The 27,696-nt window shown below is 47.1% G+C and overlaps 1 protein-coding gene across 3 annotated transcripts in view; it reads left to right on the plus strand.

The window, feature by feature from the left end:
• The window catches only part of LRRC8C (leucine rich repeat containing 8 VRAC subunit C), a 68,515-nt gene that overhangs the window by 10,377 nt on the left and 30,442 nt on the right, over nucleotides 1-27,696 (plus strand). For 2 of the 3 annotated variants that reach the window (XM_074369893.1, XM_074369892.1), the window contains exon 2: nucleotides 26,632-26,773. In XM_074369893.1, coding sequence (XP_074225994.1) covers nucleotides 26,636-26,773 — 138 coding nt within the window. In that variant the 5' untranslated portion in view covers nucleotides 26,632-26,635. Of the gene's footprint in view, nucleotides 1-12,018; nucleotides 12,206-26,631; nucleotides 26,774-27,696 lie in introns of all 3 variants that reach the window. The other variant, XM_074369891.1, reaches the window with a different exon arrangement.

The raw sequence follows: 27,696 nt of genomic DNA on the forward strand, positions 1-27,696 counted from the left end.
GGTGGTCCTTTGTGACTGGCTTCTTCCACGTAGCATATGTTTGAGATCCATCCACACGGTGGCAGGTATCAGTGCACCATTCCTTTTAATTGACAAATAATTTTCCATTATGTGGATATGCCGCATTTTCTTTATCCATTCATCAGTTGATAGAACGTCAGGTTGTTTCCACCTTTGGGCTCTGAGGCGTGACGCTCCTATAAGCATTCGTGTGTAAGTTTTTGTGTGGACATGTGTTTTCATTTCTCTTGGATAAATATGTGTGGAAGTGGAATTGCTGGGTCATATCATATCTCTTTAACATTTTGATATCAATGAGGAGTAATTTTTACATCATCTCCCCAAACTAGAAGAAAATCAGGGTTAAGACACTTAACTGTCTTTTAAACAAAATTTAACAAAAGGGTTTAATTTGTCCAAGAACTCCTCATTATCAGGAATACCAACTGAACTTTGAATTTTTATATAATTCAGTTGTAGTTCACAAAGTACTTTTAAAGTACTACTAAGTTGCTGTGAATTAAAAGTTCTGGTTAAGAAATATAGAACGTGCTGCTGAAGGCTAACCGGAAAGCTGTTTGCACACTTGGGGGTCCCTTGTCCTTGGTGACCTGTGGTACCTCCTGTTACCTCCAAACTTCCTTTTGTGCAGTTTTTAACTCTTTTTGTTATGGGCAGTGGGGAATGGTGGACATTTTTCATATTCGTTTATTGTAGATTGTGTGTTTATTACCTTCTGCTTGGAATATGTGAATTCACTCATTTGAGTTTTTACAGTCTTGCTAATTTCCCTCTGGAAAGAGGCAGAGGAGCTTTTCACAGTAAAACACCTTGCCCCAGTCAGCGTTCTTTCAGGCACTACTCTTCTGCCCAGGGTGAAAGTGGAGGGACTATCTTTATAAACTGCAGATTCCATCTGTTTTGGTCTATTTAGAACTATTGTTTGGATTCACTATCAGACCAAGGCCGGGCAGAAATTTCCCTTAACTCTTTCCCACACACCCTTATGAAGTCACCCACGCAGATTTCCCCTTCTCCCTTCACTTCAAAGTGAATCTATTTAAGGAGCTGTTTTCCTAGCATACAAAGGACAAACTCCGTGACCACTGAGCCTTCATTCGTAGAGGTACTCTTAAGCAAGTGAGAAGCTTCGGTCTAATAGGTGCCCAAAGAGCTCACTGACCAACAAAACAGAACAGACCAGAACAGCACAGAACACTGTAAGTAACCACTTACAGAAACAGGAAGATATACAGAAAACCACTGAGCCAGTCCTACCTGCAATTCTAACTGTTAGGCAAACGCAAATATGAGTGCAGATTTATGCACAAACCAGCCATAAGCAAAACACAAGGTAACGAGACTTCTGTGAGTGCTGTCAAAGGGTAATTTTCTAAAAGATAAACATGACTGAAGTGAGTATAGAGTGAACATGTCAAAGGGCTATTCACCTCCTGGACGGAGAAGCCAGCAAGATGGAAAAGCGTTTGGTTTAAAGGGCATTCCTGGAACTATTTGAAGAAAGAATGTTAGAGGAACATTGCATGGTTAGATACAAACTACACAATAAAAAAGAAATGTTTTGGGTTCTCTCTTCTGCCTAACAGAGAATCTACAAGTATGGAAGGTAATCAGTAGTAATTAGCAAGTCAAAGAAGAGTATATTTTTCTAAGTTATCCTTGGATGGGCCCCGGAAATGACTTTTCAGTGTAACAGTAAAAGGATATTCTGCCTTCCCTTTGCCTCGCTTCCAAGTTTTGGATACTTTCTTTTTTTAAACAATGCATAGTTGCTCACCCTTTTTAAGGGCTTTAGTTTTTCTTAGTAATATAACAAACATTTGGCCGTGGAGTGGGTCAAATGCAAAACACTGGTCATGGGAGTTCTCAAACATGGGACAGCAACTTTGGCTTTTACACTTGACTTCCCTTCCTGGGGGTCCTTTATGTCACTCAGATGTCAAAATAACTCTAATCTCATCCTGGGGAAGGGTTCTGCTTTAACTCCAACCTCAAGTTTAACCAGTTCTTGGGGCCCAAACCGTTCTCCAAGCTCTCAGAGTAGATAGTAGATCATTGTAGATGATGTAGATGCCCAGTAGAACAAGCATGCTTGCAGATGGCTACTAGACTTTGACATTCTAGTGCTCAGATTGTCATGAATCAGCAAAAAGCCTGAGGCTCAAGAAGCGAAGAAAGGGATCTGAACAGTGTGAACGTCACACGTTTCCTTGAGCCAGAGGCTGCTCCTGTGAGGTGCGCTCGTCCCCACAGGCCCTCCAAGGACCATCACTACAGAAATTGGCAAATGTGGCCCACGTAGTTTGGATCTGCAGCCTGTTTTTGTATGGCCCGCTTGCTGAGGTTGATTTTTACATTTTTGAAGGGTTGTTTAAAAAAATTTTTCAAGAATATGCAACATATACCAGATATGACCTGTAAGGCCTAATTATTTACTATCTCTCCCTGTATAGAACAACTTAACTGATTCCTTCACTAAAAAAAAGACAACTTTGGGGGAAAGGGTAGAGCTCAGTGGTAGAGTGCATGCTTAGCTTACACGAGGTCCTGGGTTCAATCCCCAGTACCTCCATTAAATAAATAAAATAAAATAAGGAAATAAGCAAACCTAATTACCTACCTCCAAAGGACAATTTTGTTGTTAGCATGTACCAAAGTTTTATAACAAGTTTCCCATAAAAGAAAATCTCTCTAGTAGATGAATTCAAAGAATGGTTAGAAAAGCACTAGATTCAACATCAAAAGAAAATAATATTTGCTTAAAGGCTACTAAACTCTTGATTGACAGCTCATCAATTGTCTGGCTGGTAACTAATTTACCAGAATTTCTTAATGTCAGTAAAGTTCATGAGAATCAATTAATTAAGCATTGTGTCAGTAACATTAATTTCTTTCTGGGAGGAGGTTGCAAGTTATACAAACAAGCTTGGAACAATTTTTCTTCTGTAAGGCAATGTATCAGTAAATCTTAAAAGCACACAATAGGCTGCACTGAAAGAAAAGGAACCTCTGGGAATCTCTCACTGCCACGCTAACTCCTGCAGTCTAATTTAGGACTACACAGATAAACAGGAAGACAAAAAGCTTGGCAGAGTCGGGAGACCATCACAAAAGATTAGAGCATTGAAAAAGTGAACCTATGTGGGAAAATGGAAAGAACTGGGACGTTTCAACTAAGAATCTTTTGACATCAAGGCGTTAGGCTTTCCGCAATTTTCAAAAGTTCACAGAATTTTCACTGGGTCTTCGGAAGGTTTCAACAATTGAACGGGGTTGGGGCTCTCTGCCCTGGTTGAGTGTGGTCTTGCCTGGAGGTGTGGCCAGATAGTCCCTTGAGATCAACCATGTGTTTTTAATTCAAGACCATACTGGGTGCAAACCACCACCAGACCTATTCTCCTTTGAGGAGGCTGGAAACCAGGCATTGTCCTTCAGGGCATCCTCTGTGACAGGTGGAGCAGGGTAAACAAATACCCGTGTGGCAAAGCCAAGGGGCAGCATTACCACAGGAGAACGGAAACATTTGCAAGCACTGATATATCTGGAAAGAGAAACGATTAAAAACGTAGCTTATAAGGCAGAGACTGGAGGAGGGGAAGGAGCCAACCAGTCTGAGGAGAGAGAGATCCAAGAGGAGGGAGCAGCAAAGGCAGAGGCAGACCCCTGGCCTGACGGAGCGACAGCAAGAAGGCTTCCACATGGGTGTCCTTGTTCCTGGGTTACAGCTCCGGCACCACACTGCCTTCCCAGAGCACGTGTAGGTCGTCTTTACCTCCCAGGCAGCCCAGCAGTGTGCACGTAGGCGTGACAGTGCATGGACTGGGCATGCAGACGTGTGTCTGCTTTACAGACCTGAAGAGCAGCAGGGCAGCAGGGCTTGTCTCGTGTAATCGGAAGTGGAGTTGGGCCTAGAATCTTGGACTTCCAGCCAGATGTCTTTTCTGCAGCCAGTGCATCTCCAGCTTTCCATCAGAGCCTCCCTTAGGATGGAAGAGATTTTCTGCTTATTTCAGGAACCTGGAATAGAGCTAGAAGTGTACCGTGTGAAGTACCAAATTTCACTTAATACCTTGTATTTTAACTCTAAAAAGCACATGAAACTATGTCCTTATTGGTTTCAGTGTGACACTTTGAGTAAAGTCAATGTGCCTGGAAAATACACGTGTGTATCTTCTGGCTTCTCATACTCCCCAGCTGGACGCATTCACCTACTCCGATGGGAGCACTGCCACATGTGGCTAAGGGTTGTGAGTTCAGATGCTGTCAGAGATAGCATTTGAACTGTCTCTGCCTCCTCCTAATAGTGGCTTAAATAAGAAAGGACATTATTCTTTCTCATACTAATGGGAACCTGATCATGTGTGTCTGTGATGTCAAGGGTTCAGCCGCCTCGAGTCTTCATGCTCCACCATTGCTATCATGCATCCCTGGCTGGTCTAACTGAAGACGATTAACACTAAGCCTACATCCCAGGGCAGAAATGAGGTGAAGGCATGTTGAGGGCAAGCTCCTTTCCTTAAGGACACAACACAGTGTTGAATACATCTTTTCTATTTCTGTTTCACTGGCTAGGACCAGGCCACATGGTCACGCCTGTTCAAGAGACCTAGAACACGCACTGTCGTGTAGAAAAGGAGACACAGGACATCAGGGGACCATAAGCGATCCCTCCTGCCGTGATGTTGCCATCCCAGCTCAGGCCACAAAGGGCGCAGGGCCAGAGGGGCCCCTCACAAGGGAGATGCGGCATGAGGGCCGTGTGGGTGACTGCTCGTGGAGGCCACGCCCTGGCTGCCGGGAGTCTCCCTTAGGGGGACATGTGGGCCCCGCAGCTACAGCAGCGACCGTGCTGCAGACCCCATGAAGGCAGGGGTGCTTGTGGACGGCAGCGGGCAGAGGAACAGCCTTTCCACAGTGGTGTGATTTCACGCTGGCAGGGCTAGCCTCTGAAGGTGGTTGGGGAGGGCTGGGCACTTGTTCTTCAGGAACTCCTCCACTGACCTCATCTTTGCTGGTCTTAGCTGTTGAGGCTTCCTCCAAACTCTGGGTCAAGCTCCGGAGATGCTAGGTGCCTAGGAACTTCGGGAGCCACGTAGTCTGGGGGGCACAGGGTCTAACAGATTTGCATATCTGGGACTTTGTATTTCCAGATATCTGGTTAAAGAATCGGGGTAGTTTGGCATTTTCTTGGGGTTTTGTTTCAGTACATCCATGCGACAGAGATAAAACATGTAATTGGAGGTGGCTGATTTGAAGAAACTGGCCTATCCTGAGGTAAGGAAAAAAAATTACGAAATGTTTTAAAGAAGATTCCACAATTTGGGGATACTTTGCAGCATATTCTATGAAAAGTCGACACAGAGGAACATACATTAAATGGGATTTTTTCAGAATCCAGAAGCTTCCCAGGAGAGAAGCCTCGCTAATACTTTCTTAATTAAATAATGAGGTTGATAATTGTCATATTTACTGCAGGCACTTTTCTAAGTGTGCATAATTTAAAGAGGTTGCCAAAGAACTAGATTTTAACCCCAGGTCTTTCTGGCTGTAAAATTTGCACCATGTTGAACAAAATGGTGAGTAGAGGTAACTTACATTCATGTTCACTTTTTAGATTAATGTGGCTACTTATGACTAAGCTGAGCATTCTGAGAGTTCAGGCTCTAGACAAGGTAAAATGCAGCCCGAGGCAGTAGCAGGAAGGTCTTTAGCAGTTTTGTTGCTGGCATGTATTGCTTTGGACTCAGGATTTCTTTTCACCCTACATGCACAAAACTGGAGTCGCTTCATAGAGAAGAGAATTTGCACGAATTACCTTTAAGTTTTGTATTAAAATGCTGCTGACATGTCAGTGCCATCAGAAGGGACATGAACCATCCCCAGCATTGTGAGCGGTCTGCCCAGGGAGCTCAGTCGGCAGCGGCCATCGCGGTTTAGAAAAGAGATGCTTGGTTTGGTGACTCTCTGATTCTGCGAGATTTTCAGAAGACTTATTTTTCAATAGAAAGGAAAACAGTTTTAGACCCAAACTGGAGCCATGCACAAAGGACTGTTTCATACTAGAGTATTTTACATGCAAAAAGGAGAATGTTTTAGGTGAGGCAGTAAGGTGTGTTGTGACTGTTAAGCAGCAGACATCTGTATGGAACCTCTCAGAATGTGTGTCTGACTGAGAGCATCTTTACATTTACTCAGCTGTATTGAGATTTTTTTAATTGAAATATACCATACTTTTAAAAGGCCCCCTTGTGCCGCATCCACATAAGAGCAGAATAGGTCCCTTATGTAGGGAAACCACAAATCTTGGAAACGGCGGTGTTCCCTGATACTCTTTGGCCGCACTGCTGTTTGGCTGAACTAGCGTTTCTGGTCATGGAACTGCTTGAGTCTCAGAATTAGTTTGCTGAGAATTTTTATGTTTCTGCCAGCCCTCTTCCTGTTGACATATTCAAAACTGAATCAGAATTATTCGTGTGACATCATAAGAGTGTAAGTATGGTGTCTGAAAACAGCATAAGGCTCTGATATATTAATTAATCTATTTGGGTGTGTTTGCTCGGACCCCTGGAATGAAACCTGTTTTAAAATAGATTTGTTTTTAGAATATAATCCAAAAAGAACATGTGCAACCTCTACAACATTTTAAGATAGTTATTCCCCATCTCAACATCACATAGTCCAGCTAAGTCATTTACTTAGTGGAAGCGGGGAAGGGAGCAGAAACACTGTACTTTAGAAAGAGACAGCTATGTTCTCATTTTTAGAAAGATTATTCCTAAGCGGCATCACTATTTTTATGTTAGAATCACCTGGGAAGAAGATTAAAGAAATCTTTATTACCTTTCTAAAACTAAGCCTTCGATATAAAAACTGAACCCATGTGGTATCTTTCATCGCCAAATAATAAATTACAAATTTTGTATTAAAAATACGGACGTACAACAGGCCGCTGGACCAGCTGCGCTCTCATTTAGCTGTTGGACGAAGTAGATTCTACCCTTACAGTTCTTTAACGTTATTAAGTGTTTGACCGAGAGGCCGGAAAGCTGATCTTTACAGCCAGAGTTAGTAACCAATGCCAGTGGAAAAGCAAAGAGAAAACTGACAGAACATCTCTTAACATGGGATGCTCTGAACACAGTAAGTCTCAAAGAAAGCGTCTCTGACGTTCCAATGCAGGTAATAGAAACTGTAAGCAGCCGCACTCCGGGCTTTGGGGATCCCTTCCGTAGACTGACACCCTTCCTTGCTAACTCCTGGATTAAGTCAAGAAGCGTAATTTCCAGTCCTGTTGCCCATGAAATCTTAGATTAGTGACTTACGTTACGAGAATAGCTGGCTCTAAAGACGGGTCGCCTGGCTGCTCTCCTCCGGCACCACCGTGTGCCCCGGGCAGGGCGAGCAGCCCCGCGGGGGCGCCGGGCGCGTTCGGGCCGAGTCGCGCGCACGAGCGAGGTGCCCGGCGCTGCGCGCGGGAGCCCGCAGCTCCGCTTGGCGGGACGGGCTTTCCTTCACTTGCACGGAGGCCTCTGCGAGTCACAGCCGCGCCCACTGTCACTCGGAAATGGGACACCTGCCGAGCGAAAGTGTTCCCCGGGAGAACTGCAGTTCCGGTGTGCGAAGCGTCATCTGCCCTCCCAAGGCGCTCGGGGTGGGGGTGGGGGGGACCCGCGGTCGTCCTGGGGCGCGCGGAGCTGCCGCTGTCGGGGGACACGGGCACGCAGACGGGAGCCCAGGGGCGAGGGGGCGGCCGGAGCGGCCGGGCCGGGTGTCGAGCTCGGGCCGTGGCCGAACAGACCGGCCACGGGCTCCCGGGGCAGGGCCCTGCGGCTGCGGTCCAGGACGCCGACCCTGCCGAACGCGCAGCGCAGGCTCGTCCCGCGGGGCAGCCGCGCGGGAGCCCGTCCGTCCTGACGCGGTGATCCGGGCGAGGTGGGAGGTGAGGCGCCTCTAACCGAAGATGGGGTGTTACAACGTGAGTTCACAGAGTCTTGAAGCCGTCTTAAGTAAGGAGACTCCGCTTTGCAGGCACAGATAAAGCTCTGACTTCCCCGTAAGGCCGCACCTGGTTTGTAGGTTTACTTTTCAATCACAAGAAGAGGAAGCAAGATGTTTCTCGGGAAACAGGTCTCAGCCTCAGCTGCACGTTGGGGTGACCTGGTCACCTTTAAAAAGAAACTTCACGCCTGGAGTGCGTTCTGATTTAACTGGCCCTGGGCATTAGTATTTTTAAAGCCTTCTGGCCGATGCCACCTGCAACCAGCCGACACTGAGAGCCGCCACTCTACCCACCTGAGGCTTCATCTCCCCCAAGGCGTTCTGACAGATTTCAGGAGCCTGGCTCAGCCCAGACTCTAGCAGCAGGCTTTCCAGCGGGCGGTTCCTAGACTAGTGTCAGTCCATGTGTTTTCCCTCTGGAAGCGCACGGGGCTCTGCTGTTCAGTGAGTGACGTTGGCTTCTGGGGAGGTGCGCACCTTAGGCCCCGAGCAGAGCAGCACAGAGCTTTCTCATCTAGCACTCTGCCTCCGGAGAGCGAGTTTCACCTGTTTTCCAGACCTCCATGGCATGGCGACCCCACGGCTTTGTCTTACAACCTTCTGCTGAATAACTTAACAGCAGGTTCCCCCTGTCCACCCTGAGTCTCTCGTACAGCAGTTTGAGGCCTGTTTTCACATTCGAAGTTGAAGCATTTTGTATTTGGTACCTTAGTCTGTCCACATATTTCTAGGCTCTGGATTCATCTATTAGAGACTTACATATTCCTTTGCTTATCTCCGTTTAGGTAACATTTCTGTATAAATTCTGTTTCTACTGCTTTTTCCTTTCATTCAAAAAATATTTATTGAATGACAAATGTGAGCCAGGCAGTCTTCTGGACATTAGGGGAAAAAATAGTGTCTAAATCTGCCATCTTGGGACTTACGGTTGAGGGGAAGGAGATAAGAGAAATACGTAAGTAACTAAAATACATAGTATGTTCAAAGGTGCTAAATGCTGTGGAGAAAAATAGGGCAGGGCAGGAAGAAAGGGGCCTGGCTGGGGCTGCAGTATTATCCATGTGGGAGCTAGTGAAGGCCTGGGCCAGAGTGGTGGTAACAGAAATGATAAAAACCAGTTGGAATCTGGATAAGTTTCAGCAAAGCTTGAAGAAGGCAAGGGATTGAGCCATGCAGATATCAGAAAGAGGACAATTCCAGGCAGAGGATACTGCAAGTGCAAAGGGCCTGGGGCAGGCGTGAACCTGGGATGTTAAAGAAACTGCCAGAAGGACCAGCGTGGCTGGAGCAAGCCAGAGTGAAGGAGAGGGTGATGACACAAGCTGGGGGTGGGTGAGCGCAGTGAAGAGCCTTGTAAGATTTTTGTAAACATTCTGGCTTTTTCCGAGTAAGATGAAGTTATTAGAGGGCTCTGAAGGCAAGAGAAACCCACTGCTTTAACAGGATCATTCTGGCCGCACAGTTGAGACAAATCCGTGTGGGTCGGGGTAGAAGCAGGGAGACCAGTCACGAGGCTGTTGCCATAGTCCGACTGACAGATGACGATGGCCTGGACCAGGGTAACTCAGTAGAACGGAGCTGGAAATACTGAAATCTACGTATTGTGGAAGGTAGAACTTGTCGGTCTTACATGAGTGTCTGTCTAACATTTTTCCACATTCCTCTCGAAAGACGCAGCCTCAAACTGCAGCAAGGGGTCTGAGTGATGCTTGGTGACAGCAAAAGGCTGCCTTCTGGCTCTCGTTACCACAAACTCAGTGTCATGCTGTTTTTAAAGGACGCTGGTATTAACTGATTTGTTCTGCTTCCATCCTCCGTGGCCTCCCACAGTCCTGGCTCTCCAGCTTTTCTGCGCGTTTGCCTTACTGCTCACTTGCCATTGAGGATTCTGGCCTGCTGTTGCTCCCCTCTCACGGCCTTTACCTTATTCTGTGCAGGTCCCTGGAGGAGACTCGGGCAGGCGATGGGGGTGGAGGGAAGAATGTGATTCTGCTGCTGTTGCGACACAGGAGCCCAAGGTTCAGCGTAAATCAGGACGGGACACCTCTTTCCCCACTCCTCGCCTCTTCCCTCTCCCAACTCCCCGAACAAGGCAGAGAACAGAGAAAGACGTTCCTTTTCAACCTTCACATAAATCTCCCACGTGGCCTTTTATGCCTCCTTTGTTTCTTCTCTGCCCTGAAGCAGAGTGTGGGCATCGTGAAAAAATGCAGTGTTGAAAAAAAAAAAATCCAAATTCTGGTATTCACAGAAATACCCATTTTATGCAGGCACACCTCGGAGATACTGTGGGTTTGGTCCTAGACCACCGCAGTAAAGCAAATACCGCAGCAAAGCGAGTCACACCAACCTTTGGCCTCCCAGTGCACTTGAAGTTGTGTTTATACTGTGATGTTGTCTGTTAAGTGTGCAATAGCACTGTGTCTCAAAAAATGTATATACCTTAATTAGAAATACTTCATTGCTAAAAAATGCTAGCTATCACCTGAGCACGCAGGATTGCCACAAACCTTCAACTTGTATAAACAAAACAGAAAGCGTTATCTGTGAAGCACAATAAAACGAGGTATACCAGTTCGTTTTTGACAATGGAGAGAATTTGAGAATCTGTACACTCATTTTTCATTATTCAGTCATTCAGCAACTGTTCATGGAGTACTTGTTATGTGCCAGGCAGTGTTCTGCACATGGGGAGGCAGGCGTGAACAGAGTCCCTGTTTCTTACGGAACGTACTTACAACATGGGAGACAGACAAAAACACGAGTAGGCAAGTGAACACGTATGTGGTGCATCTGATAATACAACGGTGTGAAGGTACTCAGGAGAACGAAGGGACTACTGGGCTTAGCGTGTGCTGGTATTGGTATTCATATTTTAAATAGGGTCACCAGAGACGGCGTGGCATCATCTTGTTAATGATGACATGGCATTTTCACAGCAACCTAAAGGAAGTAAGAGTGATTCAACCCCACGTCTGCTGAGAAGACGCTCCTTGCTGCAGGAGGTCCTCACACAGTTGTCCTCCCTCTGCGTATTTCCTAAGCGACTTTACCCCGTCCCATGACTTTAATCACTTCCTGCACCCCGATGGCCCCCAAATCTCTGTCTACTGCCCAGATCTTTCATTACTCCAGCCAAGCATATCCAGCTGTTCTGAGGTCCCTCCACTCGGATGTCTTAACGGGTGTCTCAGAGTCAACACACCTCTAGCCAAGATCCTCAACCCCCGACACCAAACCTGCTCTTCCTGTAGTTTCTCTCTCCCTTTGGAAGATGTCATCTCCATCCTTTCTGTTTCTCAAGCCGAAATCTTGCTCTCATTGTCTCTCTCAGATCCCATGTCTGAGCCACCAGAGACGTCATGAGTTACTTGTATTGGGGAAAACTAGAAAAGGCGGAAACTTAGGAAGCCGAGATGAGGAAATCGAGTTTACACAGAAAGCAGAGCCGCAGCAGAGGTGCCCGCAGGTGGGATTCGGTGATAGGAAGAACGCTGAGCCTGAGAGAGCGTGGGCCCGGGAACGCAGGCTGACACGAAGCCGCCTCGGAAGTCAGAGGCCCCGAAGGCGGCTGCAGTGCCAGGCCGTCCTCGCGTCGGGGTACGTCCTGACATCGGGACCTGTGTCGGCTGGCAGAACTGAGGCGGCAGCCCCGCAGGCTGGGAAGGGGCCTCAGACACGTGTGGGAGGCTCCCACGTGCAGCTCCCCCAAAGCACGATCCGCCCGCTGCCTCAGGAAGCACTGTGGAGCTCAGACGGGGAAGCTAGAAATTCAGAATCATAACTTTTAAAAGACAGTGAACACTTGAGCCATTTTTTAGAAAAACAAATCCTCTGTGGGTGTATCTGCCGTGAAGCAAGACACTTCGCTGAAGCATCGAGGAAGGGAGGTTCTGATAGTTTTCTAAGGGCGAGAGATGAGTAATGTTAAGGGTCTTGACCAAATTAACTGGAATAAGAACAATTAAAAGGAAGTAAGTAGTCCCTGTCCTTTCCCAGTATTCAGGTTCTCAGTACAGAAGGTTCTTGCTGCTTTGCTGCACTGCGTTCCTGGAAGTCACCTGCAGATCCCCCGAGGAAACTGGAACAGTGCAAAATCCAGGGGATTGCCTTCTTCGCCCAAGGGTTTACCAGCAAATGAAAAACTGGTGCAGCCAAGTGCGTAACAAGAAGACCTGCGGTTCTGGTACGTTTGCTTTTCCAGCTGTTTACGAGAGAAGTGTGAGTGCCCTACCAGTTCCTCCTTCGCGGAGGGAGGCTGAGTCCTTTGTAAACTTTAAACAGACCTGTCCTCAGACTGGCGTTCTCTCGCAGCACCAGGTTTTAGGCTGGAGTGTGCAAATCACAAATTTGATAGCCCTGAATTCCGTCCTCAGATTGCTAACTCCTCAAATAGGTGTTTCTGCCGGCGGATGGCAAGGCTGAATTCCCCATGAAGGAGGTTGTAGAGGCTAAAATAATTTCTCCCATGAAGTGGGGTGAGCCTGGGCACTGTAACCTGAGGGCTGAGGGAAGTCCTGCCGTGCCACCCACAGGCTTGGTGACCTTGGAGAGGTCATTTCATCCCTTTGCACGCTGCTGCTTCTGCAGGGCTGAGACGGTGCCTGCCTCGTGGGTCTGATGTGGATGTTCCTTGTCTGAGGCCTGGCCTCTGTAGGCACAGTAACACCAAATGCTCATCGTTAGCCCTTTCCTTTCCCCTGTAACAGAAGTGGCTCTTTTGAAGTTTGTTTCTTCTGTTCTGTAAAGAATTGTTCTTTGTGTGATACCTCAGGCTAGAACTGACGGCCCCAAACCCCAAGGCAGTCTTGTTCTCCGTAGTAACCTCCCTGTCACACTTGCCAGGCCTGACTGTCAGCTCTGTTGATGCGTCCTGTGCCCTGCCTCGTGCAGCAGCTGGCGTTTGCCGGAACCCCCTCTCCTGCACTTCCCAGCAGCCCTGAGAAGGGAGCTACCGTCCTTGCCCCCACCTTAAAGATGAGGGAACAGACGGTCAAGCAGCCTGCTCGTGGCCGCCCGGCGGCGGCAGAGCCAGGATTCAGACCCGGGCGCTTCAGGGCTGTGCCCTGAACACTTCGGTACCAGAGGAATCCTCCGGGGCCCCGGGGCCTTGTCGTCACGAGTGACCCTTCTTGCCTTCGTCACCAGGGACGTAACTCCTCCGAAGAAGCAGAGGCTGGGCGTGGGAAACGTAACCTAGTCCTTACGTTTTCCTTTCCTTTTTCTTTTTTCTATAGTAAAACCAGAGCTGTAGACTGAGTGAAGGTTCTGTACCACGTGGGGGAAAACAAGTGGGTGAAAACCGCACGCGAAGCTGAACTGCTACTGTTCGCGTGACATCTGGCCCCTGCAGACTCCGCGCCTTCCCCCTCTCTAATTCTGCGAAGTGCAGGGAGAGGACGGTGCAGGCTGCTCACTAGACCAGCTCAGTCTTTATCGCTGCGCTTCCACGCCCTTGTATACCTTCTTCCTTTTTCCGTTTACATGTTTTTTGCCTGTTGCCATGGTAACGCTCATTCCAGGATGTGGGCGATCTTAGTGCCCAAGAAGCTTTTCCTAATGTTGAACCCGTGCTTTCACTTCCACATTTTATCTCAGTGTGACTAGGGCAACCCAAATAATTTCGTTTTCTCTTTGAAGCTGATACCTTTTAAAGCTGCTGTGCCCTCATGCTGACTCACTCACGTTCTTCCAGTTTTTTTCTAGTTTGATTCCGGCAGCTGCCTCCTTTGCACACAGGCTTTCTGCTTTTCTGTAGCCGTGATAGCTGATGTGCTGTGGGGCAGTGGTTAAGTGTTGGAGGGATACAAGTCCCACGGAGGATTAGAAAAGAGCTATGGACTTTCTCACCAGAAAAAAAAATGTCAGTTTAAGAAAAAAGGATGAATATACAATGGAGAAAGGATTGTCTCGTTAATAAATGATATTGGGAAAACTGGACAGCCACAAGCAGCAGAGTGAAACTGCAGCTCTAGCTTACACCACACACAGAAATCAATTCAATGTGAATAAAGGACCTGCACGTAAGACCTGAAACCATGGAGCGCCTCAGAGAAGGCGTGGGGGCTGAGACCACGACGTCGGCCGTGGCAGAAGTTCTTGGCTATGAGACCAAAAGCAAAGGCAGCAAAAGCTGAAATAAACACGTGGGTAACATCAGACTAAAAGGCTTCCATACAGCAAAGGAAACCATCACCAAACAGAAAAGGCAGCATGTGGAATGGGAGAAAGTACTTGCAAGTCATAAATCTGATAAGTGGCCGATAGCAAAATAATATAAAGAACTCATGCAAATCAATAGGAAAAAGACCCCGAACAATCCATTTTTTTTAAAATGGGCAGAGGATTTAAATAGATATTTTTCCAAAGAAGACATACAAATTGCCAACAAGTCCGTGAAAACGTGCTCAGCATCACTGGTCATCAGGGAAATGCAAATGAAAACCACAATGAGATAGCACCTCACACCTGTCAGAATGGCTGTTATCAAAAAGACAAGAAATTAGTGTTGGCAAGGATGTGGAAAAATCCTTGTGCACTGTTGGTAGGAATGTAAATTGGTGTAGCCACTATAGAAGACAGTATGGCGTTTCCTCAAAAAATTAAAAATAGAACTAGAACTAAAAACAGATCCAGCAATTCCACTTGTGGGCATTTATCCAAAGGAAACAAAAACACTAACTGGAGAAGACGTCTGCGCCCCGTGTTCACTGCAGCGTTGTGTGCAGCGGCCAAAGCACAGGAGCAGCCCATGCCCTGTGATGGGTGAGCAGATGAAGTAAGTGTGGTGTCCGTGTACAACGGTTTATTATTCAGTCATAAAAAAGAAGGAAATCCTGCCATTTTTAACAACCGGGTGCACCTTGAGGGCACTATGCTAAGTAAGTGAGAAAGAGAAAGACAAACACTGTGTGATCTCAGTTACGTGGAATCTCAGAAAAGCAAAAAACGTAACACAAAACTGACCTCATCGATACAGAGAACCCGTCGGTGGTTCCAGAGGCAGGAGGCTGGGCGTTGGTGAACCGTGTGAAGGTGGCTGAAAGGTGCAGACTTGCCGTTACAAGGCCAGTGAGTTCTGGGGACACAGTGTGTAACGACGACTGTAGTGAGCAGTGCTGCACTGTCTGCTTGAAAGCGCAGGGAGAGTCGATGCTAAAGCTTCTCATCGCAAGAGGAAAATCTGTGCTCTGTGTGGTGCTGGGCATCAACCAGCCTTGCTCTGGTCATCATTGCACAACACACAACATCAGATCATGACGTCATACAGCTGAGAGTAATACAGTGTTGCGTGCCAATTACAAAGAGAGAATGAATGGGAACATCGAATAAACAGCCTCTCTTGTACAAATTTATTTGGTTTGGGGGGTTTGGATAGCAAGTAGCAAGAGTTTGTATAGGGAGAGACTTTTCAAAAATAATCTATCCCCGTCTGTTCCAGTTCAGATTGTGGAAGTTAAGACGCCTGTCTATGTCCGTTTCCAGCTTTGCTCCATCCCAGGGCCGTCTTGTGCTTGGTTTTGTCCGTGTCCTTCTCTGGCAGGTCTCTTGGCCGACCATCTGCAGGGGTGAGATGGCCAGTGGGCTGCTGCTTTTCTGGTGCGGGTCTGGCTCGCAGAAGCCCTTAGGGTTTGAATCCACCCAAAATCTGAGAAGCCCAGAGAAGGGGCAGCACACCTGGAGCCGCCTCGTTTGTAGGTCCATTGCCCACATATTCAACTAGAGCTTCTTTGTCTTTTATCCCCGGTGCTTGGCACATGGTGGTTGGATAAGAAATGTTGAAAGAGGGAGGGAGGAGCAAGGAAGAGAAGAGGAAGAAAGAAATGGAAGGAAGAAGGGTCTATCCGAGAAAGGAAAGGCGGGGACGAAAAGCAGACTCAAGGAGACCACCCTCTGACCAAAGACTGATTTCCTGTGAGAAGTCAGTCCCAAAGGAGGAACCCTGGACGATGCTGAGTGAGACGACGGCTCCCAGGGGGGCGCGGGTTTGGATGGTGCAAGCGAGGAGCGCAGCCTTTGGTCCTGAGAGTTACTGCCTTAGTAGAAGATTCCTGCTGTGTCCTGGCAACTTTTTGCCGTTTCAATCTAAGAACATGTAGCTTGTTGCCCTCTGGCTCTTGGAATCTGAACCAGCTCAGGCTACCCCTGCCGTTACGTCTCCAGAGATGGAAGATGTCAGGTCCAACCTTACTTGAATAAAAGAAACAACACCTTTCTAATGAGTGATGGAGGGCAAAATGATGCATCTCAAAGGGGAACCAAAACCCATCGCACTGCACACCTTTCATTCTGCCCAGAATGTTCTGCTGGCCCTGGCCTCCAGCTCTGCCCAGGCCCCTGTTCCCGCCTGTACTTCCTGTTTCATGCAGGCATTGATCCCTAAGCCCCCCATAGCTCAGGTACCTCAGCGTACTACCAGAGTACCCCAAACTCCCACTTCATCATACCTGTCACAGTTGTGATGATACAGTTGTGTGTAATTATCTAGTGTCTCTCTTTCCACCATGATGTAAGGTTCAGAAGGACAGGGGTTGTGTCTGTCTTAATCACTGGTGTGTCGACATGAGTGAGCTCAACACCGGACAGGGGAAAGCCGCTACAGTATTGCAGAAAGAATGAGTAAGGCTGCCGGGCACCTGCTGGGTGCTGGGGATACAGAGCTTTTCAGAGACGCTGCTTCCATCCGTGGAAAACTTGGTGCCTCTGGAGCCGCTGTCTCTAACAACAGCGTATCCCTCTCTCAGCCTCTGGAATTGAAGACCGAGGCTGCCTCAAGACTCTGTGGCTTCTGCACCTCACTTCCCCGGATCCCGACACTTTTTGTGAACACCGAGTAGAAATGAACCAACTTATCTTTTCACCAATTTCTGCTTCTTTGCTAAGTGGACATTTATTTTGTTTTTGTAGAACCGACTTTAGTTTGTGTCTGTATAACCATCGGCAGAGCTCTGAAACGTCGGTCTGTTAAGGTTTTAACACAGGTCTTCTGAAAATAGGATTAAACGTTACAGAACAAGCACAAACAAACCAACCCACATAGCTGCCCCATAAACCACGTTTTCCCTTGGCCGAGGGCCACTTGAGGGATCATTCGCTCGTTCCTAAATCTCATTTTACTTCAGAACTCCGAAGATCTCTAAGCTTTGAGACGTTTGACTTTTAAAAGTAACTTTTTTACTTGTTTCTTCCTCACTTGTTCCTTCAAAATCTAAGTTTTAAAATACATTTCTATGACCTCCCTGCCCAATTTTTCAGTATTTGTGATTAATACTTAAAACCTTCTGGTTTAACAGCTCCTGATTGGTCTTGCTTCTTGCAGGCATCCCCAGTCCCCCTCTTCCTCCCAGTGAAGCTGTTTGGCCAGACCACTGCGGGTAACGGTGTCGCCACACAGGCTGATGCATTCCTGGGCTTCAGCATCTTGTCTTCCAGGTCTTCGAACCATTTTTAAAAACACATTTGGCAGGGCTCTGAACATCTTTGAGATACTTCTCCCAGGGAGACTCCGTCTGGCCCCAAGCCATCTTTCTTACTAATGATAGCAGGTGCAAGTGAACAGTTTCAAAGCGCGATACAGTCTGTCTATAAAGACGCACTGTTTTGGGTCTTACTCCAGGGAAGCTTATGGGCTTTACACTCTGCCGCCTATTTTCGTTTTGCTGACACAGTATTCAAGTTGGTAAGTCAGAGCTCTCACACCTGGATTGCTCTTGTCACTTTGTTTTTAATGAATCGTTTGTTTGTTTGATGAATATATATTGATCACCTCTTGTATGCCAAAGACCATTAGGTGTTGGGAGAACAGCGGAGACCGACATTGCTCCAGAAACCACCAGTGAACGGAATGGGGTGTCCGTGAGGGGGGCAACCGCGAGAGTGCCACAGTGCCGTGCGAGCCTGCAGAGCGGGCTTTGCCTAGTCAGGGCGATCTAGGACAGCTTCCCCAAGTGAGAGGTACCGAGGCGAGCTCTGCGGGATGCACAGGCGGCGGAAGAGTGAGAGGAGGCTGAAGAGCACTCCAGTGTGGGGTTAGCTCCTCAGCGGCTGGTGCCGTTGCTGTGTCTCCTCTGGGGTGGATTTCCGACAGCTCTGCAGGCCCCCTGAGCTCTGCAGGCTTGTGACGTGTGTCACCGACCTTCACTCTTTCCTTTTTGGTTGTCGGGGGAGGGGAGGGTTTTTCTTTTTTTAATGTGTTTTTGTTTTGTTTCATTTGTAAAGAACATATCATCTTTAGAAACATGTATTTTAATGACTTACGTTTCCCAAGCACTTTTTTTCATTTAGAGTTTTGGCACAGGTAGGTCTGAGAGGCAAGTACCTGTTGACCGCAATGTCCTAGAGTCTTCATGTAAAGAAGCTTTCCATGCCCTTCCTCAGCTTCTAGAATGTGAGATTCTGGGAGTATCGGATACCATCATGTGAGATGTTATTTAGCTTTGATGTGAGAAAACAAGAGTTGGGAGAGGGAACTCCTGTAGTGTCTAACTTGGAAAAGATGGCCCTTAAATCAATATGTTCATTTTAGAGCCAAAGCCAACACATATTTTTCTCTTAGGCACAAAGCCTTGCATTAAATATTTTTTGGCTGGATAGACAAAAACCTAATATTCCAATTTTCCACAGCATTTATATCAGGTTTAATATTCTGGCAGTAAAACTCTGGTCATTGATTTTCTCCTGTAGTTTTGTTTTCCTTTTTTCCTGGAGGCCGGAGGGTCTGAACTTCTTCTTTTCATCGTGGACTTTACGAGCACAGCCAACAGGAAAGACGAACCAAGAGCTCACTTCTTGAGAACAACCTTCCTGAAAAGCCCCAAAGAGATTTATTCAGCAGTTAACATTTCTCTGCTATTACCAGCCTTTCCATGGTCCCCGGTCTTAAAAGGGAGAATTTGAATGGCAGGTTTTTGTAAAGGTGTGTTTAATAAAGAGGACAGCGAAGTCGTCACATTTAACTCCATTCGTCTTTCGACGTCTCACTTTGACCACCAGCCTCTTGTCTCCTGAGGGGTGTCATTTTGCTTCCTGGTGGCAGGAAATGTGAAATTTTACCCCATTAAAAAAAAAAAAAAGCTTAGTGGAAAGTTTTGATAACAAATTGCTTTAGCTTCCCTGTCACGTGTTTTGTTGGCTCTGTTCCCTAAGTACCAGTGTATACATGTTTGTGAAAAAGTGTTTGTAAAACACCCAAACTTTCTGTTGGGACAGAAAAGGCAGCTTCCCCCCACAGACTCATAGGAATTCAGCTCAATAAACCATTGAGCACTTTGGGCCCCAGAGCAAGCAAATGAAATAAAAGAGGACCCCTGCCTGTTCAGACTCCTCTAAACTCCAGGGGGTAAAAAATAAGCAAAAACCTCCACTTGGAATGTTCCGGAGCGCAGGAGCTGTCCTGACTCTCCACGCGCCTCCCCTGGCCACCCCTTCCAGGGGAGAGCGGCCCTCCAGGGAGACGGCTTCCCGCGCTTGTTGTGTTGAGTTTTCTGGCCTGTGTGGTACATTCATGCTGTGCCAGCTGCCCAGAACTTCTGTGCTCTGTTGTTCAAGGGGGAAAACTGGGTTGGCGATGAACTTCAGCCCCTTCTTGTCCGCCGGGAAGGGATAAATCGTCTTCAGAACAATCACTGCAGATTTACTGCTGAACCCTAGACTCAGCTTTTGGATGGTGAGACTGGTAAGAACGGAAGCCTCATCTTCGTCCTGTTTGAATAATGTCAGGCGTCCAAGGGGAAGCACACACTCTCCTCAGGGGTTACAGTCCTGGGGGGGGGCGCTGAGTGACACTGACGCTGGAAGCCTGCTGCTCCTGGTGTAAAGGAGGCGGAAGCGGTGTAAACAGAGAGGTGGCCAGGAAGCCCGGTGGACACAGAGAGCTGGAGTCTCTTGCTCAGAGACTCTGGGTATCTCCAGGGTAACAGGAGAGGGGCGGGGTGAGTTACATTTGATGCCAACCTCCTACGGAAAAGACTATTAGATCACAGTTTAGCCGCATTTTAGAAAAGATGTCTGAGTTTAGATTTACTTGGAATATATAGACTAAACCTTAAATAATTATTAGTGTTATGTACACGTAGCTGAAGCTCTTGGACAGAAACCCCCAAAGGTCACGATCTCACCAGGGGTTACAAAGGCAGGCAGCATTCCAAACCATTACACTGCAAACAAGGCTTTAATGTTTGGCTCTGTTTTTTGTCACCTGTTCCTTAATAGGGTAATGTTCTGATAAGGGAGGCGCAAAGTGTGGCCACTGGGGACACGCTGGTGCCTAAGAGGTCGTTGTGATCCACACATTTTCCCTGTGACTAGTGACAGACCCTGTGCGTTAGAATTTCAGTGACCCTTACCTTTGAAATTATGCGTCCCCCCTGGCCCTTGTCCGCGTCTCAGACGGCTCTGCAGCGGCGGGTGTGCTGTGGATACTCACCGTCTACGGCGTGAAGCTACGTGGCGGTGGTCTCTCTCTCATTTGCTGTGTGTCAGACTGCATCAGAGGCTGACGACGTAACAGAAGTCTGGCCTCGGCTACAGAACGCTCAGCTGGGTGTGTGTGCCTGTGTGTGTGTTTCGGCCTATTTGAATTTAGCAAATGCGTCCTGAGCTTCTGCTCTAAGGTATTGTGCTATTTCCTAGAAGATACACAGATAAACAAAATACAAACCCTCTCCTCAGGGAAGTGAAAACAGCCACCCCTTTAAATGCGTCATTGGCACTGGAAACAATAATCAGTCACTTGTACAAAGAAGACCAGTCACAATTCATGCTTCAGAGGCATTTCCTTAGCTACCTTCTCCCGTCAGAGCCCAGGGGGTGGGGCGGGTGCTTGGTCGGTTTTGTTCACTTCCGTTCCCTCAGCACCTAACACAGTGCCTGACTTAGCTGACACTCTGTATTTTTAAAGTAAATTTTATTACAATGCTGTAATTATAGCAAGTATGTGAGTAAATGAAAGTAATCTGTGCTTGTGAGAGAGAAAAATCAGCTACTGATAATATGTAACAAAGTTTCAGTGACTTAAATAGAGAACAGTGGGAGCTGTTATGTAAAGCAGTGGCCTTGAGATGGATGAAGGGCAGCCATCAAAGGGGTTTCCTTTAAATATGGAAAAGGTGCAAATGAGAGAGAGGTAGCGTGTCATAGTTGGTTAACAGAGAACTAGAAGTGCCGGGTAGGTGTGATTTTTGTTCCCCACCATCCTTAGGAAAACAAGTTAAGCTCAGTTTGAACACTTTCTAAATAATGTGACTGGGCCATTAATTTAACATATGACCTAACGAAACAAAGAAATTTCCAAGGAGACAGTAGTACAGAAGCATCCACGGTGTTGCAAGTTCGGCTTGCCTCTTGCGACGACTCCTTCTGAGCCTATGGCTCTCACTTAGGGACTGTTCTAGCTTAGGGTCACCCAAATGTAGCGGTAAGAGTTTGTTTCTCATTTTGTATTTTCCATTAGGGACGTGAGAAGAGAGAGTGACATTGGAGAAATTCTGTTCGAACCGTTTGCTTCTTACTGTAGTTTGGATCCCTTGCATTCAGTGTCGTCCGGACTCTGAGCTGCGCAGAAAGAGGTGCGATCTGATTAGAAGTCACGGCTCACCGTGACGTGTCACCTAGTCTCTCCCGGCTCGAGGCTTCTCACTCGTAAAGTGAGAGTTACGGGTGGGTGACCTCCGAAAGTGCCTTTCAGGTTGTGAAAGGTTATAACCCATTTATGATTTTCTTTAAATTAAGTCCACTTCTATAGAACCATATAATTATGGTCTTCTTTAGTGGACTTTTCTAAAACTTGTTTGCCATTGGTGCCACAACTACAGAGTCAAACACACCCTAGAGTCATGCTCTCCCAAGAGAGAAGGCTGTCATTTTTACAAAATTGGAAAGTTTGGCTTTGTGTCCTGTTTTTACTTCCGTCCTCGCACTGCTGGAGGAAGAGCGATTTGTTTTATAGTTGATGTTTTGAGCACATTCTGATAACTTTATTTTGACTTGCGGAGCCGGTGGTGCTACTGGGAAGAGGCTGTAAATAAATCGGGCACTTCCGTGCTCTCCTTGTCCACCCGCCTCTCCTGGGCCCACGTCCCCGCCCTGTACCTCCCATGACGCTGCTCAGACACACACTAGGCTTTTGTAATCCTCATTTCTAAAACAAAAGGCAATCACACCCCCTCTTCATTAACATTACTAGTTATTCACTAATTTACTCAGCAAATTCTGAGTGCCTGCTATATGCCAAACGTTATTGTCTAAGTACTAGGACAAGTCAACATGCAAAAAAGAATTGAAAAGGAAGTTCCTGCCATCGTGAAACATACATTCTTTTAGGGGAGACAGACAATACATTAAGGGATATAAGTATCTTTTGACAGATTGGATGTGGGGTGTAAGAGACAAGACCCAAGGGCGACTCCAAAAATGTTGGTCTTGCAACTGGAACGATGGAGTTGCCGTCAACTGAGGGGAGTCACGTGAGGGAAGGGCTTTGCCGGGAGTGGGCAGTGGGGATGGGGAGTGGAACTGGAGCTGCCTTGGGGCATGCTGAGTTTCACGTGCTAGCGGGTGTCCAGGTGGAGGCATTGTGTGGGCAGCTGGGTCCGTGAGTCTGGAAGCCAGTATGAATTTTGTTTAGGATGATGCCATTGAAAGCATTGTGACTAAATGTGATCACAGGGGAGTACTTGAGTTAGAGATGACAATTAGACCGGAGACTAGGCACTGGGCACCCTGAGGTCAGAGGTCAGGGAGGAGACAACGGAACGGCCAATGAGGAACGAAGGAGCAACACGGGAACAGGAGGCATACCTCATGGCTTGGCGTCTTGCAAGCCAAGCAGGCAATGGGCGTATTTTGCCAAATGCTGCAGACAGAGCAGGTGATGTGAGGGCCGAGAACTGACCATTAGGTTTAGCCGCATAGGTGAATAATGTAAGTGGGTTTCTTTCCTATAGAATTCATATTTCATGTGCTCAGGAATTACTGAATATTTTCATTCATTTCTGTAAGGTGCCACTCACCACATTACTGATATGATCACTACTATTGTGTGGAATTGGCCCTGGGCTCCTTGAATGGTGCGTGATTGTACTGTGTAAAGATGGTACCATTTTCCAGCTGCTGGAAGAATGTGGAACGAAGCAGCGTTAGCCCACCCACCTGATGGCCACTGGAGAACAGTGTTAGCAACCAGGCTTGAGGCACAGTAGAATATGTTTGCTATTGCTAAAGTCATGGTTGATAAGTAGAGTAGAATTTGTTCTGTGTGATTAATTCCAGAGAAGAAGATACTAAAATTCTCCTGAGAGGGGGGAAGACAGATTGTTTCAGGAAGAGCCAAATAAATGAAAGAAATAAACTCTGGGTTTGCAACTAACTGAACCAATATTCTTTACCAAAGAAATATATGATATGGTATTTTTGAGAGGTAAAGTTTTATAGATAATGGAACCATTAAAGTGACTTTTGGTAATAAGCATTTTTAATAAAAGAAATGCATGTCGATTTCTGCAAAAGGATAGAGTCAAATACATAGCATAATGTAAAAAATCATATATTTTTAATCAGATTCTCTTGATTGAATTTGCAATGCCATGGTTCCAAAGACACTATTAGGTAAGCTAAAATCTTACATAATGAGTTGGAAATTGGAGTTGGAAGAATTATAAAAATTATCATTTATTAAAAAATCTCTAAATAGAAAAAATGTTAAATATAAATGAAATTATCCTGGTTGATCTCTAGGGGAAGAAAGCTATGTAAACTCAGCAGTTTATTCAGAAGTGGCTCCTTCAACTTGAGATGACAATTCTTGAAATGGTCACAGGTCATCTGGAAGCTGCGATGGCAGTGAAAGGGGAAGCAGGTGTCAGAACCCTAATGTGCAGCGTTGAGAGGAGCTGAGTTATGAAAGAACACGCATCTCTCTTTAATTAGGCGAGTGCGGGGTCCATGCGCGCTCTCTTTAGTTGTGGAGTTTTTCAGTCACCTTCTCCTTTGCTTCCTCCCCCTGAGGAAAGCAGTGATGATACTAATGAATGTGATTTTTAAAAACAATTTGTCAACATCTGGAAGATCTGCATCCCTAAGTGACCAGTGTTGTCCAGATGACTGATGCAAATCATCACAAAATCGAGCTTGGATAAATAATCCATTCACAGCACAAGACAGACCAATGAGCTTTAACTTCAGAGAGTTTGAAAAGTTCATTGATACAGTTTTCAGTTTCCATATTGCAACTAACCACGTTAGCCTGATACGTTATCAAAAATTAACATCCACAATTATGTGAAAAGTCTGTTGAGATGCTCCTCCCTTTTCTAACTGCATATATATTTGACTCACAATGTTCAGTCGAAGCAGCGTCACCGCAGACTGAGCAGCGGATGTGAGGGCCCAGCCGTGCTCCACCAAGCCGGCGGCCAGAGGTCAGCAAGCACGTAAGACGCGCCGTTCTGCCTATTAATGGTTTTTGTCCTGGAGAATATAGTTATTTTTTTATAATATAATTTGTTAACTTACAATGGGTTTATTATTTTTAAGTGAGTTCATATATATTTTTAAATTCCTTGGTTTTAATCTCTAATGTGGTCAATATTGATAGGTGCTACCCTCATAAAAAGTACTCTTTAAGGTCTTCTCCTCACTGCATTTTAAAGCATGAAGGGATCCTGAGATCAGAAAGTTTGAGAACCACAGCTCTACCTTGGCGTTTTTTTATTCCTAAAATTGCTCTTTGCTTCAAAGAACAAGCCCAGTTCCCTCCAAGGTGTGTGGGGACTTACCACGAGGGAGACAGCCAAACCCACCACAGGACGTAGCCGGTGGCACAGGGGCCACGGCTGTCAGCACCGCCGCTGGCTGGGGTCCCCCCACATCTGACCGGGCGAGCAGTGCTCCGTGCACAAGCATCTGAGTTCATTCATTCATTTGACAGACAGGTGTTCAGGGCCTCTTGTCTGCCAGGCACTGTGGTTAAGTGGTGGGGGTGCAAAATAGAATAGTAGCTTCTGGGCAGAATGTGGACGTTTAAGCTGAGTGAGTGCCTGCCTGTGGCTGCCAGCCGGAACAACTGTGACTGGAAAGCGTCTGGGGCCGTGGAATTGTCATGATCCAGGGAGAAGAAAAAGGTCATGAAGGGCCAGGAAAGGCAAACTAGTCCGAAGTGTCAGTGATGCTGGGGATGCGCCGTTACTTATTTAGCTCAGGGGCTTGCTGCAAGGTGTGTTTTGAGAACACAGACACCCATGGCCTATAGGGCCTCCCTTCAAGAAGCCTGCGCCCGGTGGTGGTGACCGAGTGGAGTTAGGGAAGTGTGTTTCCATAGAACGAGGAAACTGTATCATGTGCTGCACAGAGTCAAGTAGGTTGGTCACAGGGAAGAGCAGCGCCAAGTGGCTGAACTTTCAACCTTGTGTTAAGGGAGGCAAATCACTGCTTCAGAAAAAGCCAGAACCAGCAGCAAGACAGAATGAGCACCTCATGGCCGTCCCCAGAGGTAACCCCCAGCGAACTCCAAGAGGAGCCGTTGGTCTCCTTGGGGCTGTTTGTCATGCAGTATCCAGTTCAGTATTAGGGAAGCGAAAATCCAGGAACAAAAAGGCTTGGGAGGGTGAGCACAGAATGCAGCCTCTGCCCTGCTCTGTCATCAGACTGAATGCCCAGGCAGGTGTGGAGGGCTAGAGACGGTGGAAGGGAGAGGAAGTGCCTTGTTGGCCCTCACTGGCCACCCTCACTCCTTGACATGAGATACGGAAAGACTGTTCCTTCTCCCGGTAGCAGGATGATTAACTTAAAATCCTCGACCATAATAAAGGCTGGGGAATGAGCAGTGAGAAGGACAAGGCAGACTAGGAAAAGGATGTGTCTCCCCCTTTTCCCAGAGCCTCAGGGACACCTATTCATTTATCTTCTGTCATTTAGGTGGAGACAGGTGTTTCCAGGGCAAACTGATTTCTCAGAGGGTAAGTCTGAAGTTCACAGTGAAATGTAAGGGGTGTAGGAAATAGAGGAAAGAAATCAAGTCAAAAGCACGAGGACCCAGAAAAGGGGGGAGAGCAAGAGAAAATGGAGTTCCCCCCCACACCCCCTCCCCCCAATGTGAGCATCCCTCTTACCAGAAAAGGACCAATGGCAAAGTCATTTGCCTTCCCCAGAGAGCAAGCAAAACGCTTTACAAATAGGGCTTAGTAAATAATTAATATAAACCAACACTGAAGTTACACTCAAAAAAAATAGTCTAAGGCAACAACCCAAGATGATAAATAGAAAAGCATTTCAAAGGACGGGTCCTGCTCTTTCTGGCGTCTTCGTGTTCTGTTTACGGGAGGGAGAGTCCGGGAAGTAATGGACGGTCATGCTCTCTCTGGTCCACTTGGGGCCGAGGGGCCTGGCTGACCGGACAAGAGGCGACAAAGGTAGTTGCTTTCTCTACGTGGGGCTCCCTCCTTCCTCAGCTGGTGGTTCTCTCAGTGGCTTGTTAAAACCCCGAGGTGCTGTGACGGCTTCTGGACTGATTTAAACCGCTGAATCCAATGGGTTGAAGCAGAATTTCAAATGCGGTTAACAGTGCAGTACGTTATACATAAGGATAAATCAACTCACCAGTAACCTCTCCTTCCTCAGAAACATGATTCCGGTGACAGAATTCCGGCAGTTCTCTGAGCAGCAGCCGGCCTTCCGCGTGCTGAAGCCATGGTGGGACGTGTTCACCGATTACCTGTCGGTGGCCATGCTGATGATCGGCGTATTTGGATGCACTTTGCAGGTAGGTGCCTAGACGCGTGTCAGAATGGAGCCAGGGCAAAACACTAAGCTGTTGAAACCTCTTAAGAGCTGGCTGTGCGGTTTCTAGCCGTGTGCACGACTTGCTCTTCTCTCCTCGTGTGTGGTGTGAGTGATCACGGCAGGGAGCCTGGAGCCTAATTTACTGAACTCTCCTAATACGGTAAATACGGCACCTGTAAGATTTAATGGCGCTCAAATAGCAACTGACTACAACCAAGCAGTATTTGTTGTCACTAACATCAAAGGGAGTCCCTCATCTTTCAAAGTTGGCTTTGTAGTAGAGAACAGCGTGTGTATCCACAGTGCCACTTAGACTGTTAAAATGGGACTTTTTCTTTACTTTATCGCTTATATTTCCCCCAGATGAGATTTTCTGGAAGAACTGACATTTTGATGAGATGTCACTGTCTTGCCCAGTGTTTAGTTCTGAATTAAACTGCAGCTGAAGCATACACTGGCAATCAGGTGCGGCTGCGTTACCCTGTGGTGGAGGCTCCCACGGCACTCAGCGAGCCCAGAGGGAGGGGGCAGGAGAAATGGCCATCTTAAAACGCGAGAAGTAGTCAGGAAGAGGGGGCTGGGGAGGAAGAGAGTTCCAGGAAGGGGAAAGAAAGCTGCAAGTCAGGGGTGTGAGGAAGAACACGGCCTCCCTGGGAACTGTCGGTAGGACTGGCACACGCTGGGTGTCATTGCTGTGAGAGTTGGAGCCATGCCTGTGAGTGGAGTCACCCCCAGAGAATGTGATGAGTGAGGTGACGCCAGCAATAACTTTAAGTGAGAAAGAAGGAAAAGGGGGTGCCTCTGAAGAAGGCGGAGGAGGGGCAGCCGTAGGACGGGGGAACCAGGAGAGAGGAGGGGCTCAAGCGTGGTCAGTGACGACAGGTGGTTCCACTAACTCACGGA

The sequence above is a fragment of the Camelus bactrianus genome, chromosome 9, assembly GCF_048773025.1.
Source record: "Camelus bactrianus isolate YW-2024 breed Bactrian camel chromosome 9, ASM4877302v1, whole genome shotgun sequence".
In the NCBI taxonomy this organism is placed as follows: Eukaryota; Metazoa; Chordata; class Mammalia; order Artiodactyla; family Camelidae; genus Camelus; species Camelus bactrianus.